Below are 16,540 nucleotides of genomic sequence, written 5' to 3'. Positions count from 1 at the left end.
CTAAAACATGCACAGGTTTCAATGAAAAGAATTAGGCAGAGCTCTCTCCTGCATCTCAAATATTTAAAGCACTTACCTACTAAAGCAGTCATGAAACGGTTCATAGAGAGAGGCTCCAAGTACATTGGTCCCTCATATCCTGATTCCAATTCGCTTCTCACATAATCCCTGAAAAGATAAATGCACAAACTATTATGATCAAACTGATCAGACAAGAAGCAATTTATTCATTCCACACATATGTAACTTCAATGTATGTCACAGCCAATTAACTAAATTACAAAAAGCAATATTAACATTACTGTTACAGCAGCTTCACTGATGGAAGGATCTAACTGAAGCATGACTTTAGCGAGAGCAGAATTATCTGTAATTAGACTCACTGGCAGAGCTGTAAAAATCCTTTGGGACATCCAAGCTGTTCTTCAGACCGTGGCCTCAAACTGCTTATTGACAAAGCCTCTTAAGCACCATTCCATTTTTAAGTATCCTTATTAAGTGTTTTTCTTCCTAACAATAATTGCTTTTTCTACCAGCAACGTGTGGAAGAGAAAATTTGGGCGCTTGACAGAGAGGTCTTTCAATTTAATGCTCATAATATTTTGCACCTAACAAGTTCTCTGCATTGAAGTAAAATCAGGTATGAAGGAGAAGTGACAGTCATGGACCAGAGTCAGGAACAGAGTTGCTATGTAATTGTTTTATCCAACATGATTTAAAAGTGTAGTTCTATCCTGGGAAGCTTGGGGGACCTACTGGATACCCTCAAACTGACAGACCTAATAAGAGTATGAAAATCTGAAAGGGTATTTGTAATTTCCCCCAAAGAGGGTGGGTTGGGAGGGTGGGCTCTGGCAACCAAAGTAGAAGATAAGAATTTGAGGAGATTGGGCATTTTCCTGCTGTTGGTGATTATCCATTGGCTCTGTCTTCAAGGTTAACACACGTAACAGCAACAGAACTCAGATACAAACCTCACACTGAGAGCAAGCATTTTGCACTTTCAGATGATCCTGGAACAGCACAGCAGGAATTCTCCAGTGGCTCCTTAATACCCTGCCATGGGACAGCAGACAGTATTCCCGACCTTTCGCATCCAACTCTCCAGCCCATTTTTATTCCTCGCCCTGCGACCCTTCCTGCTCCACTCCAGGACAACTGCAATTCCACCCGTGTTAGGGCACCACTACCTTGGGCATCAGCAGCACAACTAAGCCTGTGCTTGTATCTGGCTCATCCTGTCCAGCCATTTGTGTCTACCTTCATCACATCCTGGGAATGCCAGACAGACACACTTCATCTGACCCCACATGGAGCTAAGGGAGTCTGCTTGCTCGAGGGGCAATTCTTTTATTACATGTTTATTTATATCAGTAAAGCAAGCCACACTTGCTGGGAACAGCTACAGACAAAACACAGCAAACAGGACCGGAAACCACAGCCAATACAAGCACTGCTCTTTTTATTTTAGTGCAGAAATAGATGCAACTCAGTGGTGGTGAAAGCATTCGCTTCTCCCCAGAAATGTGGAAACATACCCCCCTCCCAGTATTAACTTGCTACCCCCCAAGCTAAGGTATTCGCATTTTCACTTGCAAAAAAAAAATCTCAGGAATTCAAGACATAAATCTCAAAGTACTAAAACAAACACTTCAAAGCCTGTTCTTCATAGCTGACAACGCTGCCTACTCACGGCAGCTTTTCAAGCGTCATAGTATGTGTGAGGTATGTTGAAATGGGTTCTTCAGACTGCAACCTACAATTAAATACACAAGGACTGAAAGGCACCCAAGACAACTATTCTAGACAGAAAATTCCCCCTTGTTATCAAGCTATAGCTGAACACAAATGTTTTTTTCCCCACCTTCCAAAAGGTGTATTGTATTCCAATAAGGATATAATCTTTGGGACAAAGATTTTTCTATTTCTTTACATCAAATGAACCAGCAGAAAGTACTTTCTCAAAGCATCAACACAAACAAGATAATCCATCAGAGTTACAAAGAGAGAAAAAAGTAACAGCACTTGCAACATGCTGAAGATTGCTCTTTGAATTAGCAGTATCATGCTCCATCCTCAAATTTAGGCTGAAAACACTGGCTATTTCTAAGCTGCTAGAAGGAAAGCAGTGAAGACATCAAGTTACTTCTATATCTGTTAGAAAGCAGGTTACAAAATCATCCAGGATACTAAGTGCAGCAAGATGACCTTACACAACTTGGCTAAGAAACACAAACAAAGCTACACTTACGGTTGCTTCTTCAACACCAGAACGTGTCTGGAGATGACCCAAATTTCTTCGAGCTACATTTCTTGCTGTTGTCTGGTTCAGTCATCTGCACCGAGGTCTGCACTCAGCTGAATTCTCTAAGTAACTCTCAATTATAATTGAGTTTTAGGCCCACCAGCTTGGAGAAGCAATGTTTTAAGATCTCCTAAATTTTTTAAACAGTATTTGTAGATGATGTCTGAATGAGGGAAGTCAAAGCAATGATTCTCTTATTACCCGGACAAGCACAAGGATCTTTTGGCACAGATACCAATCAGAAGATGCCTCGAACAGCTGCAGTGCCATACAAGATGATGAAAAAAACAAGTGCCTGCACTCAATTTTGATCAATTAAAGCTGTATTAATCTGCAGCTTTTACATTTGAGGATTGTTCACTTTACTGCAGCAATGTAAGAAAACAAGAATGCTAAAATCATTATTTATCAGTTAATGAAATGACTGAAACTACATTATTATTTCAGAAAATTTGGATTTAAGAATAAAGCTTCGATCAGACTGCCTGCTGTTCATTTTATTAATGCATTCCCAGTTTCATTTAATCCAACTACTGGCCTGTTAACAGGTATTGAAGGCCAGCCATGACTAATCTTACTCTAAAAAGGTGAAGAGATACAGTGCTTCACACATGATCATTTTTATTACTGAAAGTGCAGAAAGGTCTTCTGTTACTAAAAATATGCTTTGTAATTGACTGACATAAGGCACAGTGGTTATCTGACCTAATTGACTCATATCGCTGACATTTACTTTGGCTGATTAATCTCCACTGTCAACAAACACACTCTCACAGTTTTCTAATGTCTACAGACAACCTTAAAATTGTGTATTTTAAGTTTATCCATAAGAAGCAATTCAGTCTCTTGCTCCCCACCTTCTTCCCATTTTAAGTTCTGCGAGGTTCAACACTTGGGATACAATCATAACAAAACCATAAAACATGAAATAAGACAATGATGTAGACTCTACTTTTTAGCATTAACAGTGTGTTTAACTGCATCACCTCCAATCTCCATAACTGCATAATTTATTTTCCCAAGCTTTTTAGCTGGAAATGGGTAAAAGAAATGTGATTTTTTTAAGCAAGACATTTGTGCAACTACATATAAAATAAAACCAGCATCCACCTTGTCAGGAGTGGTAGGACCGTTGTAAATTCATTTACTTGGCTGAATTCTTTCAACTGTATTCTTCTGGATGAGCAGTTTTGCTCAGCATGAGTTAGCTAAAGTTGCTGGAGTCTTAGGCCACAAGCTGCAAACTCCCACCTACAAAAGTCAAATTTATCTTGAATTTCTGCTCACTTACACGAAGGGACGCCCTGAGACCACTGGGAACTGGAAGATAAGGAAGCCACAACTACCAGCAGAACCTGCAACCCAGCCAGATAAAAGCAGCTAACACCCACCTGGAGACAGAGTCCTACAGGGAACAAAAAGACCTCAAACCAAAACCCACCACTAGGGCAAGAGGTATGTGCAAAGCACATGAAGAATGTGTGAAGAAGGGGTGGATAGACTGTAAGGGTATAAAGGCCCAGGGATTGGTGTGTTCTGGGTCCCTGGCTGGGGGCACCCAGCTCAAGCTGTTCCTATTGCTGTGTCACTGAATTATTAAACTAATTTTTCCTGGAATTGGAGACTCTGCTGTGGGAAACCTGGGGCAAAGGAATTTGGTGACCTAGATGGGACTTTAGGCCACCACCTTCACATCCTCTCATCTCCAAATATCCAGCTGCTGGCATCGGGTGAGTTCACCTGGGACCTTTGGAGCAGGAGACATTGAAGGGTAAGTGTTAAAATTCCTTAAGCAGATTTGGAGAAAATACTGCAGGGGGTTTGAGACCCCTGCTGTTGCAGCACACCTATTGGTGTGCTGCCTGATCAGTAGAAGGCTGCACATAGAAAGGGGGTTTAAGCTCCACATTTGAAGGGGGCTCAAGTCCCTCTTAGCACTGGGAAGTATAATCCTTTAGATAAAAACTGTTGGCCAAGTCTGAGACTAAGACAGGATTCAGCTGCACCTACGCTCCTCTCTGAGAAGGAGTTCAGAAAGCAAGGGGATTCTTTCTGAACCTCGTGACTCAACAGGAAGGTCTCCCTAAAAGTATTTTTTATTGTTTTTTCTTTATTCTTTCTCAGCATAGAAAAGGGGATGCCCTTGGCTGAAGTACAGCAAAACTGGGAAAAGATTTATGGTACAGCTCAATTATCTGAAAGGCACACACTGGCGTTGTGCCAGGAGGAATGGCCATATATTACTAGGACAGCTGGTGGGGGCCCCAGGAAATTTGGCCACTACATGGAACTTTCAATCAATTAAGATTCACTTATTTACGACAACGCTTAGAGGATAAAAGCCCTGGACAAATGCATTACTGATTTAGGGAAAGAAAATTAGATACACCACTCTCATGTCAAACGAGTGGTGAGTAACCATCCAGCTAATGAATGATGGCACTAGGAGGAACTGATACTCTGAAGAGATGAAGTGGGACAGCTCCCTACTCTTGGTGCTGTTAACCCAGATGACCACAGCTGCATGGCTAAGTATAAAATCAATGTATGACCCAGTGTGGTATAAAGTTAACAATATTAAATGGGAGGAAGTTTGTGTAGATTTTTATGGGCTGGGTGACCAAACCTCTATAAAACCCCACGAAGGAGCTCTCGTTTTTTGTTGTGAATCAGATACAGCTCATGATCCAGCTTTAACAGAGAAACCCAGCAAGACCAAAGTTCATTGCCCCAGTGCTACTAACTGCTGCTTAATGTTCAATTCCAGCTGTTGTGTGTAGTTGGACACCAGATTTCAAGCAAACAGAATATATGTTAATGTGACCTGTGAAAAATAATTAACTTGATACCAAACACTGTCTCACTGCCCAACACAACATGCTTAGCTACATCTCCACCTGATCCCACAAATTTTTGAAATCAGCACTGGCTCTTAATTGCATCCAAGCACAACTGCAGACACAATCTACAGTAGCCAAAACTGTAAGAGAAGGGGAATGGGGTATCTCTCCTATCGAAATTTAAAAAAGAAAATCTGGGAAAATGCAACTGATTTGGAAAGAGAATTCCAATTGTGGTGGTATCCAGCCAATTTCCCATATAACTGCAGCAGTAATTAGGCCACAGCTTTTGTCTCAACAATATGCAACACATCCATATTATACCACACACCCAATCCCTGCATTAGGATTGAATCACAATAGAACTGCACTCTATCCAGTAGAACAGAGAATATGGGCCCAACAAAACAGTATCAAATGGCAGACTGTCAGTGTTGATGCATGTGTTGTAGGAGAACAACAGGGAGTTATTTGTGAAAGCGAAACCATCAAAGCCCAAGACATTTGTTTTGACATGGAACAAAATGTCTGTCACTTGAAATACATTTTGAAGAAACCCCTGAAACTGTACTTGTATATGTTGGAAAAGGATTTGCTCGTGTAAGAGCTCTGCAGTCTTATGTTTGTAAATAACAGCACTTCAGGGACAAATAATCACTCAATTATTTCCAACTCTAATAACACAGTAGGATGCAATTTTAATTATTCAGCTCCTATTATTTCCTATCAATGGTTACAATGCAATTATGCATAAGCTGAAGATTTATTACTTGCCCCCATTGGAATGAATCCTTCATTGGTGAGGAAGTTCCTAAGCACAATGACCTGTATCAACTATTAGAAAGTGTATGAAACAATGGACAAAAAACTCTAATCACCATTCATTGTGATTCAGAAGAGATGCATCATGTCATGAAAAGAGGGAAGAAGGGAGAACACCAATGCTGGGAAACTCTCTTTGGGCAGTCACCAACAGCAACAGGAATCTATAATCAGATGCTCCATCTAGTAGTGACCTGGTTTGCTCTGATTATATTGTGCCTGTTGCTTCTAACAACATATGTGAGACTAAGGGTCATAGTTAAAGGCCCTGAAAGACTTCATAAGTTCCTTTTGACATTTTAGTAGGAATGCTTAACAAAAGCAATGGGAGGACTGTTGTAAATTAGGATTAGTTGGCTGAATTCTTTCAACTGTATTCTTCTGGATGAGCAGTTTTGCTCAGCATGAGTTAGCTAAAGTTGCTGGAGTCTTAGGCCACAAGCTGCAAACTCCCACCTACAAAAGTCAAATTTATCTTGAATTTCTGCTCACTTACACGAAGGGACGCCCTGAGACCACTGGGAACTGGAAGATAAGGAAGCCACAACTACCAGCAGAACCTGCAACCCAGCCAGATAAAAGCAGCTAACACCCACCTGGAGACAGAGTCCTACAGGGAACAAAAAGACCTCAAACCAAAACCCACCACTAGGGCAAGAGGTATGTGCAAAGCACATGAAGAATGTGTGAAGAAGGGGTGGATAGACTGTATAAGGGTATAAAGGCCCAGGGATTGGTGTGTTCTGGGTCCCTGGCTGGGGGCACCCAGCTCAAGCTGTTCCTATTGCTGTGTCACTGAATTATTAAACTAATTTTTCCTGGAATTGGAGACTCTGCTGTGGGAAACCTGGGGCAAAGAAATTTCTCTAACAAGGATTCTGGTTTTTTAAAGCTGATATCTCTTTCTTCCATAAACAGATGGTATGTTATTTCCACCCAAATTGCCAGGTTAACATGCTACATACAAACCTAGCATCATCTCTGATGCTCCAAGTATTCACAAATACTAGCTAATCCATCTTTACACGTCAAGGTAATTCTCAGTTCTGCAGGCAAGGAAACAAACATTTAAGAAATGAAGTCACTTGTCAAGGTCACGTAGACCTGGAAGTCTGAAGTTAGAGTTTAACTATAAAATTCAGATGATCTTATTCCCAGACTTGCAGATGAACTACAAGCTATTTCTGGGGTGGAAAAAAAGCACTGAGAATTCTTTCAACAGCTCAGAATTTCCAGGACACTGCAGAGTCACAAGTGCCAGCTGATTCTGGTCTTGTTCTATAATTTGCACTAACCAGACTGGCCCCAGTATGAGACCTCTTCATCAGTCTTAAATAGCATCCCAACTGGTAGTGCATGCGAGCAAGTCCCTGCAAGTTTTCAGCTCTAAGCAGAACTGCCAACAAAAAACATGAAGGAACAGTTTGCACATGTAACTACTGCATGTTTGTTATGATCAGGCTGCTAAATAGAAACACCAGTTGGAATTGGATAGTTTTGGCAATAAAAGGACGGGCTCCACCAACAGATTTGTCTGTTACATTTTACTATTTTCAATACGAAAACTAATGGGATTCAAAAATTCTTTTGTAAAGCTATTGCAAGTGCCATTCCCCACATATGATTCTCTGATTATACAAAGGCTGCTGCAGAGAATCCCTGGCACTGTGCTTCCTTCCAAACCAAATCAGCCTGATGTCTAGGGAATGGGTAAGCTCACTCAAAAGTGTTAGCAACTACCTTTGCTTTGCAAAATACCACGGGAATACTGCTGGACTATTAATTAAATATATTTTTTGTGCCAGTTGATGCAAGATTTAATTAAAGTCTTTATTAACTCACTCCGGAAGCATCAAATAGAGAAAGCTTACTATGAACACACCGAACAGTCCAAGCAATAGTTATCAAACATGTTACAATGATGCCTGTGAAGTCCCAAACCTCACAAAGCAACAGAGATGAGAATTCCTATTACATAGAAACACAAACGAAAAGGATATTAAAAGCAAACACAGTGCTATCTATCCCTTCAAGTATCAACCAAATGCATATCATTTCCCTTTCTTATAAAACATTTAAAGATCCAGAGTGGCATATAATATACCTCTCTAGCTGTAAATATTCTGGACCAAAGCCCAGTGTCTGACGGGCATTTGTTACTAGCTTCATTTTTATTTCAACACAAGTTCTCAAATAATGTTTAGTTTGCTTTTTCTAATAAGTAAGCCTTCAACCCTATAAGAAACAGCCACAAACTCCATCTATAATAACTCAGGACTCCCCTGAGGATGATAAAAATCCCTCTTTCCTTCCTACTGAGGCAATAAGAGGCCATAATTCCTCTCTTGGACACTCATCGTTTCAGGAAATCATTAACTGTAACTCTGACAGCCACAACAGTGACAAGTCAAGTTGCCACAAAACCGTCATTAACAGTCCCCTGAACTGCAACATACGAAACAAGAGACATTCCAACAAATGCTTTGGAACAATAATTTTGATGTAGAAATAACAAAACTATCACTTCCCTTAAATCAATTGAAAGCACATTTTTAAATGTTTCCTATCGGCAGGCACCAAACTAAGTCAGGTTCAAGACTATATTTTCAAAACTTCCCCGATAAAGCCTTTAATGTGATGGCACTTCCTTTGGTTCCAATTAGACATCGTGAGAGTTTACATTGGCTTTCAACAGATCTAGCTGTGGTCAAAGAAAGATGGTTCACTTTGTCTTGTTTCATGCAGAGTTCCCCAGCCTCTCGCTCTGCATTTTACATCCCAAACACCTGTCTGTTAAAATATATTGCACAAAGACAAATTTAAGAATAAATCCCACTATTACACTGCTTTTACCATCTTCCAGATCCCTATTTGCTCTCCAGGTGCCAGGGAACTACAAGTAACATCCTGTCTGCTTTGTAAAACTCCCCAGTGCTGAAAGCATGTTAGCTGAGCCATTGAGAAACTCAGATTATTGCATCAGAGGCCACATTTAGTCTTGTGGTAAGTGCTTTCTTTCCTCAGATTAGTGGACATTATACTCAAAATTCCTGGTGTATTTTCAATGACTTAAAAGAACTACTTGACTGCATATTTAGTTCTACAAACTTTTCCAACACAAAGAACAACAAGATATATTTAGGCATTGGACATAGAAAAACGGCCTCCACAAAACCATTTATAGAAGATACTAACAAAATAACAGTTAATTTTCTAATTCCCAAACCAAGCTAACAAAATGAATCCATTTATTCTTACCTGGAAATTTGGTGCCCAGCATAAAGCAGCAGTGCAGTCAAAAAGTACAGGTAAAGCTGAACCAGGTGTTGCCTTGGTAAAGTTAGCAGCACAACACTTAAGATGTAACCTGCAACAAAAAGCAGACATTGATATTTCAAAAAATACTATCTAACCCAAATTTTCTTAAAATATGAACTAACGCTCAAAACTATTCAGATCTCTAACACCTTTGTTTTCATTTGGCTTAAATTTCACTTACCTACATTTTCCTCTCATCAAAACACAAAGCACACAAAATACCTTCCCCTTTTTCCTTCTTTCTCCATGACCAGAAACAGCTTTACCAGCTTCTGTAAGATCACATCTACATGTCAAGAAGGGGACTTGATCCACAGTATTTTAACATGACAATGAACATAACCTGTACAACAAAGAGAAAACAGGCCTAGGTCTCCACCTTCTTCCAAGTGAAAGCAACTTTCAGTGCAGCGGGGAAAAAAGCCTATCCAATCATAAAATTCAGTCCATTGATGTAAAATAACCTTTTCCTCAAACACAGGACACACAGAACACTTTTCCATGCTGATTAGCATGACACATTTTAATTCTTCCACTCTATGGCTTGCAGACTCTTTGCATGTCCATAATTTGAGATGGGGACACACGGCCTGTACCTCATACATCACTGCTGCATAAATCAAGGACAAGAATTGGCACAGGCTAGGATTTGTAGGCATTTATACCAGCAGTTCCTGCACTTCTTGTTAGCATTTAGTGAGACTGTGGAAAAACACATGATGTGGATACAGCTTTACTCTGACCATGGCTGCTCAGCAGACTCTCCAACAAGCAGCACACTGATTTTTTATCATGCCTGCTCTCATTTGGATACTCAAAGCAGTACTTTGAAGTCCACTTCCTAACTGGATGGTACATGTCCACACTCTTCTCTTTCCCAGACAGGCTGCAGGTCAAAACCCCAGCACATGGTGCCTTTACTAATCTTTATTTCCGAGCTCTCCATCACAATGCAGTGCCCTCATGCTGCGTCTGAAGGTCAGCTCAAGTGCCTGGCACTGAAATCCATTTAGGAAAACAACCCAGCAACAGCCAAGAACTCCCCTGAAGCTAAGAACAGAATGCTATAGAAGAACTCACCCTGACCCTTACAGCTACACTAGTCATGTTACATTTACAGTTTCATCCATCTATGCAGCAACATGAGGCACAGTCTTTTTTCCTGAATTAATTTATACCTTGAGCTTTTTAAATAATGCAACTCTAGATTAAGCACTCATGAGCAGTGACATAACCAGCTACTATAAAGCAGCTTGGGAACACAGCATGTTCGAATATTTGAAAAAGATACTATGTCAGAGTCAGTATTTATGCAGAAGTACTTGAAGGCTGCTTAGTACCTGCCATGTTCAATAAGCCACCTCTGTAAAATTCTACCAACAGTTTGGTCTTCAAAAAAGTATCTCCCAAGATGCTCCTAGAAAAGGCATCAGGCCCACAGGATGCCAAGAAGAGGTCAATTCAGGTAAGACAGATGACAGGAGTGACGATAAGACAGACAAAGCCTATTTACTTACCTTTTTTAAATACCAATATATAATTCATGTACTTAACATTAAAGATAATTTTTCGAGTACCTTCATGAAGTGGATATGACAAGTTGCACATTTGTCTGAGGATGTGCCTTTTCAAAAGCTGAAATAATTGATAGTTTCTTTTATTACAATGAATTATCATACAAGTCACTAGTTTCTGTACAGTATCACTTTGACCAGAGGGCTGGAGCACCTCTCCTTTGGAGACAGGTTGAGACAGCTGGGGCTGTTCAGCCTGGAGAACAGAAGACTCTGGGAAGGCCTCACTGTAGCCTTTCAGCATTTAAAGGGGGATTATAAGAAAGATGGGGACAGACTTTATAACAGTACCAGTAGTGATAAGACCAGGAGTATTGGTTCTAAACTAAAAAAGGGTCGATTTAGATGAGATACAAGAAAGAACTGAGTGTGGTGAAACACTGGAACAAGTTGACCAGAAAGGTTGTGGACGTCCCACGCCTAGAAATATTCAAGGTCAAGCTGGAGGGGTTCTGAGCAAGCTGATCAGCTGCAGATGTCCCTGCACTCATTGCAAGGGGGTTGGACCTTTAAAGGTCCCTCTCAACCCAAACCATTCTATGGTTGTATAATTTTTATTTTAAGCTTTTTTAAGGGGGCTTGAAATACAGCACTACAGGTTTCCTTCTAGCAACTGTTTTATACAGAGCAGATGTTCTACATCATCCATTTTCTTAGCAAACACCTGTATTTTATGGAATTCCCGTTCTTTGTTCAGCACTTTTCATCTACCAAATACACAAATGACAAGAGCAGGAACTCCTCAGCAGTCTCCATGAAGACATTTAACAAGCCTGCACCACACCACAGCCTCATGAGCTGGATCCAGCACCTCTCACACCATCCCCTGACATTCTTCCACCTCATTTCTGCTGCATTCACTCCCTTCCCTTGATTCCTTACTGAGGGACAATTCTCCCGCGAAACAACCCACAGCCATTTATCATTCCAGCATGTGAGTCAAATCTCTCTAAACCTTTCCTTCTCACTGTAGCCCATGACTCACCTTCAGGTGAAGAACTAAGTGGAGTTTATTATGCAGTCTTTTATTCTTCAATTATTCTATAAATAGTCTTAGAACACCTGTTTACTGTATCTGTATTTAAGCTCTGCCATTTTCTTTACCTTATTCTACCACATGAAAGTCTGCTTCTTGGTCACATGATGATGTATCTGAGTGATGGCAGGATCATTTCTGTAAGACATTTTAGAGGGCAGCAACTGCACTCTAACACAGACAAGTTAGATGAAAGGATTTTAGAGGTCACTGAAGTTCATTCTTCTCTACATGGTCACAACTTTAACCAAAATAGTTAGGATCCTTCAGGATAGACTGAAGGAGTAAAAAAAAAAAAAAAAAAAGATAAAGTCTAAATACAAATCAGAAGATGAGAAGACGACAGTCACTGTGCCTTCTAACCAGCTTCCAGACAGCACAGATGCTCATAACACTGTGCAGGGAAGCAGCACAAGACAACCAAGGTTACTGCAGAAGCCTGAGCAATGAACTCCACCACTCACAAGTTTGGGCTGGAATTTAAATGTTCTCTTTGAAGGAGCCATTTGGTCTAATTGTTAGATTTTGAAGAGGGGGAGAGCAATAGACATTTGCAGTAGTCCCCATTCACTCTTATTTACAATTCCCTCCTGTGACTTGATAAGAGGGAGATTTCAACACACTTCATACTGCAATATTTGCATTTTTACTGCAGAGGCCCTATTCCCAAAGTGGTACCAACCTCATTTTTATCGACAACGCCTCTGCCAAAAAAAAGGCAAATAATTCATTACCAAACCATCTCATTGCAGAAGAAAAGGAAGACAAGTTCAAATTCAGTAATATTCTATTCCCTTTGTTCTCACCCAGACAAATGATGTAATTAGTATATGGCGTAAACAAGATTCCACTTAAAAAAAAAAAAAAAAGGACCAGGAAATGAAATTTCTCACAGCAGCTTTCTCATCCACCTCCTCTGTCAGAAGAAATCCTGATGCTAAGAACGTATATCCCTTTGGAGAGAGTCCCCCCACACAAGGATTTACAGATTGAGAAACAGTCATTTTGCTGGGCAGCCTTTAGACATGGGTTAAAAGTAACTAAAGCTCACTTCCATCCAAAGCTTTCTGAGCTCTGTGTCTGCAGTGAGCACTCTGCTCCCTCGATTTAGGCTGTGCTATTTTTGCCCTTGGGACTTGGTGTATTGTCTCTTTTAACTCACCGAGTACATCTCTGCTTCAGGGTAAGCAGCAAGCTCAGAGAAGCAGAGTTCCTGCCTCAGTAAAGAAATGGGTTTAACACATGTTAAAAAAAGAGAAAAGACAAGACAGAATAATCTCTTTCCTGAATACAGTCATAGTGCCCTGGTGCCAGGCCACCAAGAAAGAGACTTATACCTTTAGGTTTCCAGCTCTAAGGAGCACTACAGAAGACATACTCAGCCAACCTTAAAAATACACAGATCTCCCACTCAGTTCCTATTCAGAAGCACGAGGACACAGAGAACTTCTACTGCCTCTTGTGAAAGATGGTGCAGATTTAGGCCCCACCAGAGAAAATAAACTGTGAAAATAATACTAAGCAGAAAAGCAAAGTTAAACCTTGCTGGACAAGAATGCATGCATTAACTGGCTCACAACCTCATTTACAACTTGTTGATTCAGCTCAATGAAAACCTCTGGCTGTGCAATGTTCATTGTTACTGTGAGCAGCAGCTCACACATTGCCTTTCAGCAATCTCCCTCCACTTGTGCACCACCAAGGTGTTTCCCAGCTTCTCTCACCTAAATTACCTCTTTGCCGACTCAGGAGTCTGAGGTTTATTGACTGCACACAGCAGAGGCTTCTGGAGCATGATCAAAGTCGCAACTCATCCTCTTTATTAAACACTTTAGTGCTCATTTGCATGATTATAGATCCCTTGCGTCCACTTCACATGATTACTCAAAAGTTTCCTGCACATTTAGTCTAAAAATGAGAACTTTGCACATCAAAGAGTTTATAACATTTCTTAATAAAACCACACCAACTCTTGCAGTGCCAGAAAGTAAGAGCACAATTAATTGGATTCTACTGGAAAAGAATTTGGGGGGCCCTAACTTCCCACTTGCTCATATCCAGTGAGGATAAAGGGTCCATCTCATCATGACTTGCACAGTCATGCTGCTGTGAAGCAGCGAATCTTGAGCCACAGACAGCACCACAACATCCATCTCTCCTGGCTCAACACAGGATCAGTGCACTGCTGAGTTAGTCACTTCATTTCGGCCAAATCCTTCACTGTCCCCATTTCAGTTTATTCAGATTGGCCACAACGTGAAAGTACCACGACACACTTCTGAAAGTGTGGAGCTGGCAGAAGTAATATAACAACAGCCAGCACCTTTATTTTCAGTGTGTCTAATTTTCAGGATAATCAATCACCAAACTGGTTACACCACAATTTACACAGAGATTTAATAAACTGTCAATGTCCACATCATCTGTCTCAAGAGTGGATGATGTTTAAAAGATACACTTTAGACCTTGGGGTAGTTAAATACATGATGCACAAGTTTCCAGGAAGATTCTGTGGCCCCTTCCCTGGAGACCCAAGCTCAAGCCCAGAAGGAACCCCAACAGCCACTTATTTTTAAATCACATAAAATGGGAGACAAAAAGCTCTTGTACAATTTGTATTAACCATCATTTGAAGGGTAACTCAGACTGGGGTCTTCTGAATTGACTGGGACAGCTGTGCTGTTCTTCTGAGAGGGAGAGTCGTTCATCTGCTCTGTTACAGAAGGCAACGTCCTATGGACTCTCTGCCACCACACAGAGACACCCCTCCTGCATCAGAGGTGACTCCAACACTTGGCTCATGCAAAATCTGCCTCTCAAATCAACCCAGAAGCCAAGCCATTGAGAGAGCACGACACAAAACCCCCTTGGGCTTGAGCAGCCACCAAAGCACCAGAAGTGCCACCACCAAGGGCAGCTTTCATCCAGTTTGTGTCACTACTGCTACCTGAGTGCCTGTTCCAGGCAGCCACACGTGTTGCAGGCTTTAGGACGTATTGCATTTTTGGGGAGTGATGTTTTCGCTTGACAGTGCCAAGGCACACCTCTTCCTCACCCTCCCACTCAGCCAAAGCTCCTGAACAAATGTTATTCACTGCAATAAGTGCTCTACTTGAAACTAATGTGGCAAATACTTTGCCCTTCAGAAAATGATGGAAAATTAGTTCTAAACTGAGAAAGCACACAAGGAAATTAGTATTTATTCAGTCATGGTACAGTACAACTGTAAACAGAGATCAGAAATCCTGTTATCAACATCTGCACATCTCAGTGAAAATAATGCCAACAAAACAATTTACTCATTACAGGGGTACTGCCAAAAACAGCTGTTTCTTGAATTTTTAAATGCATAGCAGATTGGGCACTCTAAGTATAAATAATCCAAGAACTGAGTTCCTTACAGAGATTTGCAGTATTGTCTGACCAAGTAAAATAGACTTTTGGTTCTAGTTCTGCCATATGATTCAGAGGCTGTTTCTATAAGACAACATAGCTAATGATTAGAGCTCTGGGACTAACAGCAAGCATGGAGATCTTCCAGGGAAGTGGAAAAGAACCCAGAAGTGGAACCATAAAAATATAAAAAGCCACAATGTATTCTAAATCACTAGGACAAACTGCCATGCTGTCATGAGGCTGGTACTCAGAGCCAAAATTTCAAGCATCTCCTTTCGAGAAGACTGCTAGTAGCTTCCTTTTATTTTAAATAAGAAGTTATGTGGGTTGCCAAAAAGAAATACCAGCTTTATATAGAAAAGTTACCTGAAAGTATACACATGCTGAGAAAGCTGCTTAGGAAAAGCCTACAGCACTAAGGGAACAGCACAGGAATAGGCAGCCTCGAGTTGGAAAATGAAAAAAGGATGTGTTGGATTTTGAGCACAGCACACTCTGCCTCTTTCTGTGTCCACCAACTGCAGCATGAACTGCATTTTATCCAAAAAGAAAATGAGAGGACATAAGTAATTATTTTAAGAAATGAAGACCAAGTCCACGTCATAAAATTGCATTTGGTTAAAAATAGCTACAGTTTAAAATAAAATAGTAACACTCAGAAAATAGTTCTACTACCCATTTATCTAAATGGTGTTGGCAGGAGAGAGACAGAAGACATGGGACAGCAAACCCAGAAATGCTGAACCTGAGCAGCACCTCATCTTTGTATGCATTAACTGCATTTACACATTTACTCATATCCTCTTCTCACGTTTTAGGAAATTTGTTTCTGTAATGAACCAGCTTCTTTCTTCTCACACTGAAGCTTCACTTGGCACCTCTTACTGTGTTTGTACCAAGGTACCATATCTTTCCTCTTAGAAGGGAACACAAGAAAGCAATGCAAACAAAAGATCTTCTACTTAAAGCACAAGAGCTTAAAGAACAGCGAGCAGACCAAAGTGTGCAGTCAGCAAACACCCAAGGCAGGAAGTTCAGGAGGTTTCTCCTCCCTCAAGCCCCTTGGTAAAGGCAGCATTCAGAACAAGGAGCTCACACCTAGCAAGTGATGTGACCAACAGATTAAGGTATTAACCACACAGTTCAAGAAACTGATTACAAACAGGGTTGTGACAGATGACACACCTTCCACCTATTCCAAATATTTAAATAGTTTCCTTACCATTTTTTCCCTGAGAGTTTTTTTTGC

At 40.7% G+C, this 16,540-nt stretch overlaps 2 protein-coding genes across 2 annotated transcripts in view; both read right to left on the bottom strand.

Moving 5' to 3' along the window:
* LOC127473973 (ovoinhibitor-like) overlaps positions 1-16,540 on the bottom strand; it is a 225,811-nt gene that overhangs the window by 113,673 nt on the left and 95,598 nt on the right. The window lies entirely within an intron of this gene.
* The window catches only part of RNF145 (ring finger protein 145), a 47,028-nt gene that overhangs the window by 16,879 nt on the left and 13,609 nt on the right, over positions 1-16,540 (bottom strand). Inside the window, exons 3-4 of the mRNA XM_051794237.1 lie at positions 9,226-9,334; positions 77-168 (exon numbers count right to left, since the gene is read on the bottom strand). Of these exons, the coding sequence (XP_051650197.1) occupies positions 77-168; positions 9,226-9,334 (201 nt within the window). The remainder of the gene's footprint in view (positions 1-76; positions 169-9,225; positions 9,335-16,540) is intronic.

This window comes from Manacus candei, unplaced genomic scaffold (assembly GCF_025592945.1).
Source record: "Manacus candei isolate 608988 ecotype Guabito, Panama unplaced genomic scaffold, ASM2559294v1 h1tg000037l, whole genome shotgun sequence".
Lineage (NCBI taxonomy): Eukaryota > Metazoa > Chordata > Aves > Passeriformes > Pipridae > Manacus > Manacus candei.
Note: the sequence above shows the minus strand (reverse complement) of the source record. Positions and strands in the feature narration are given on the sequence as shown.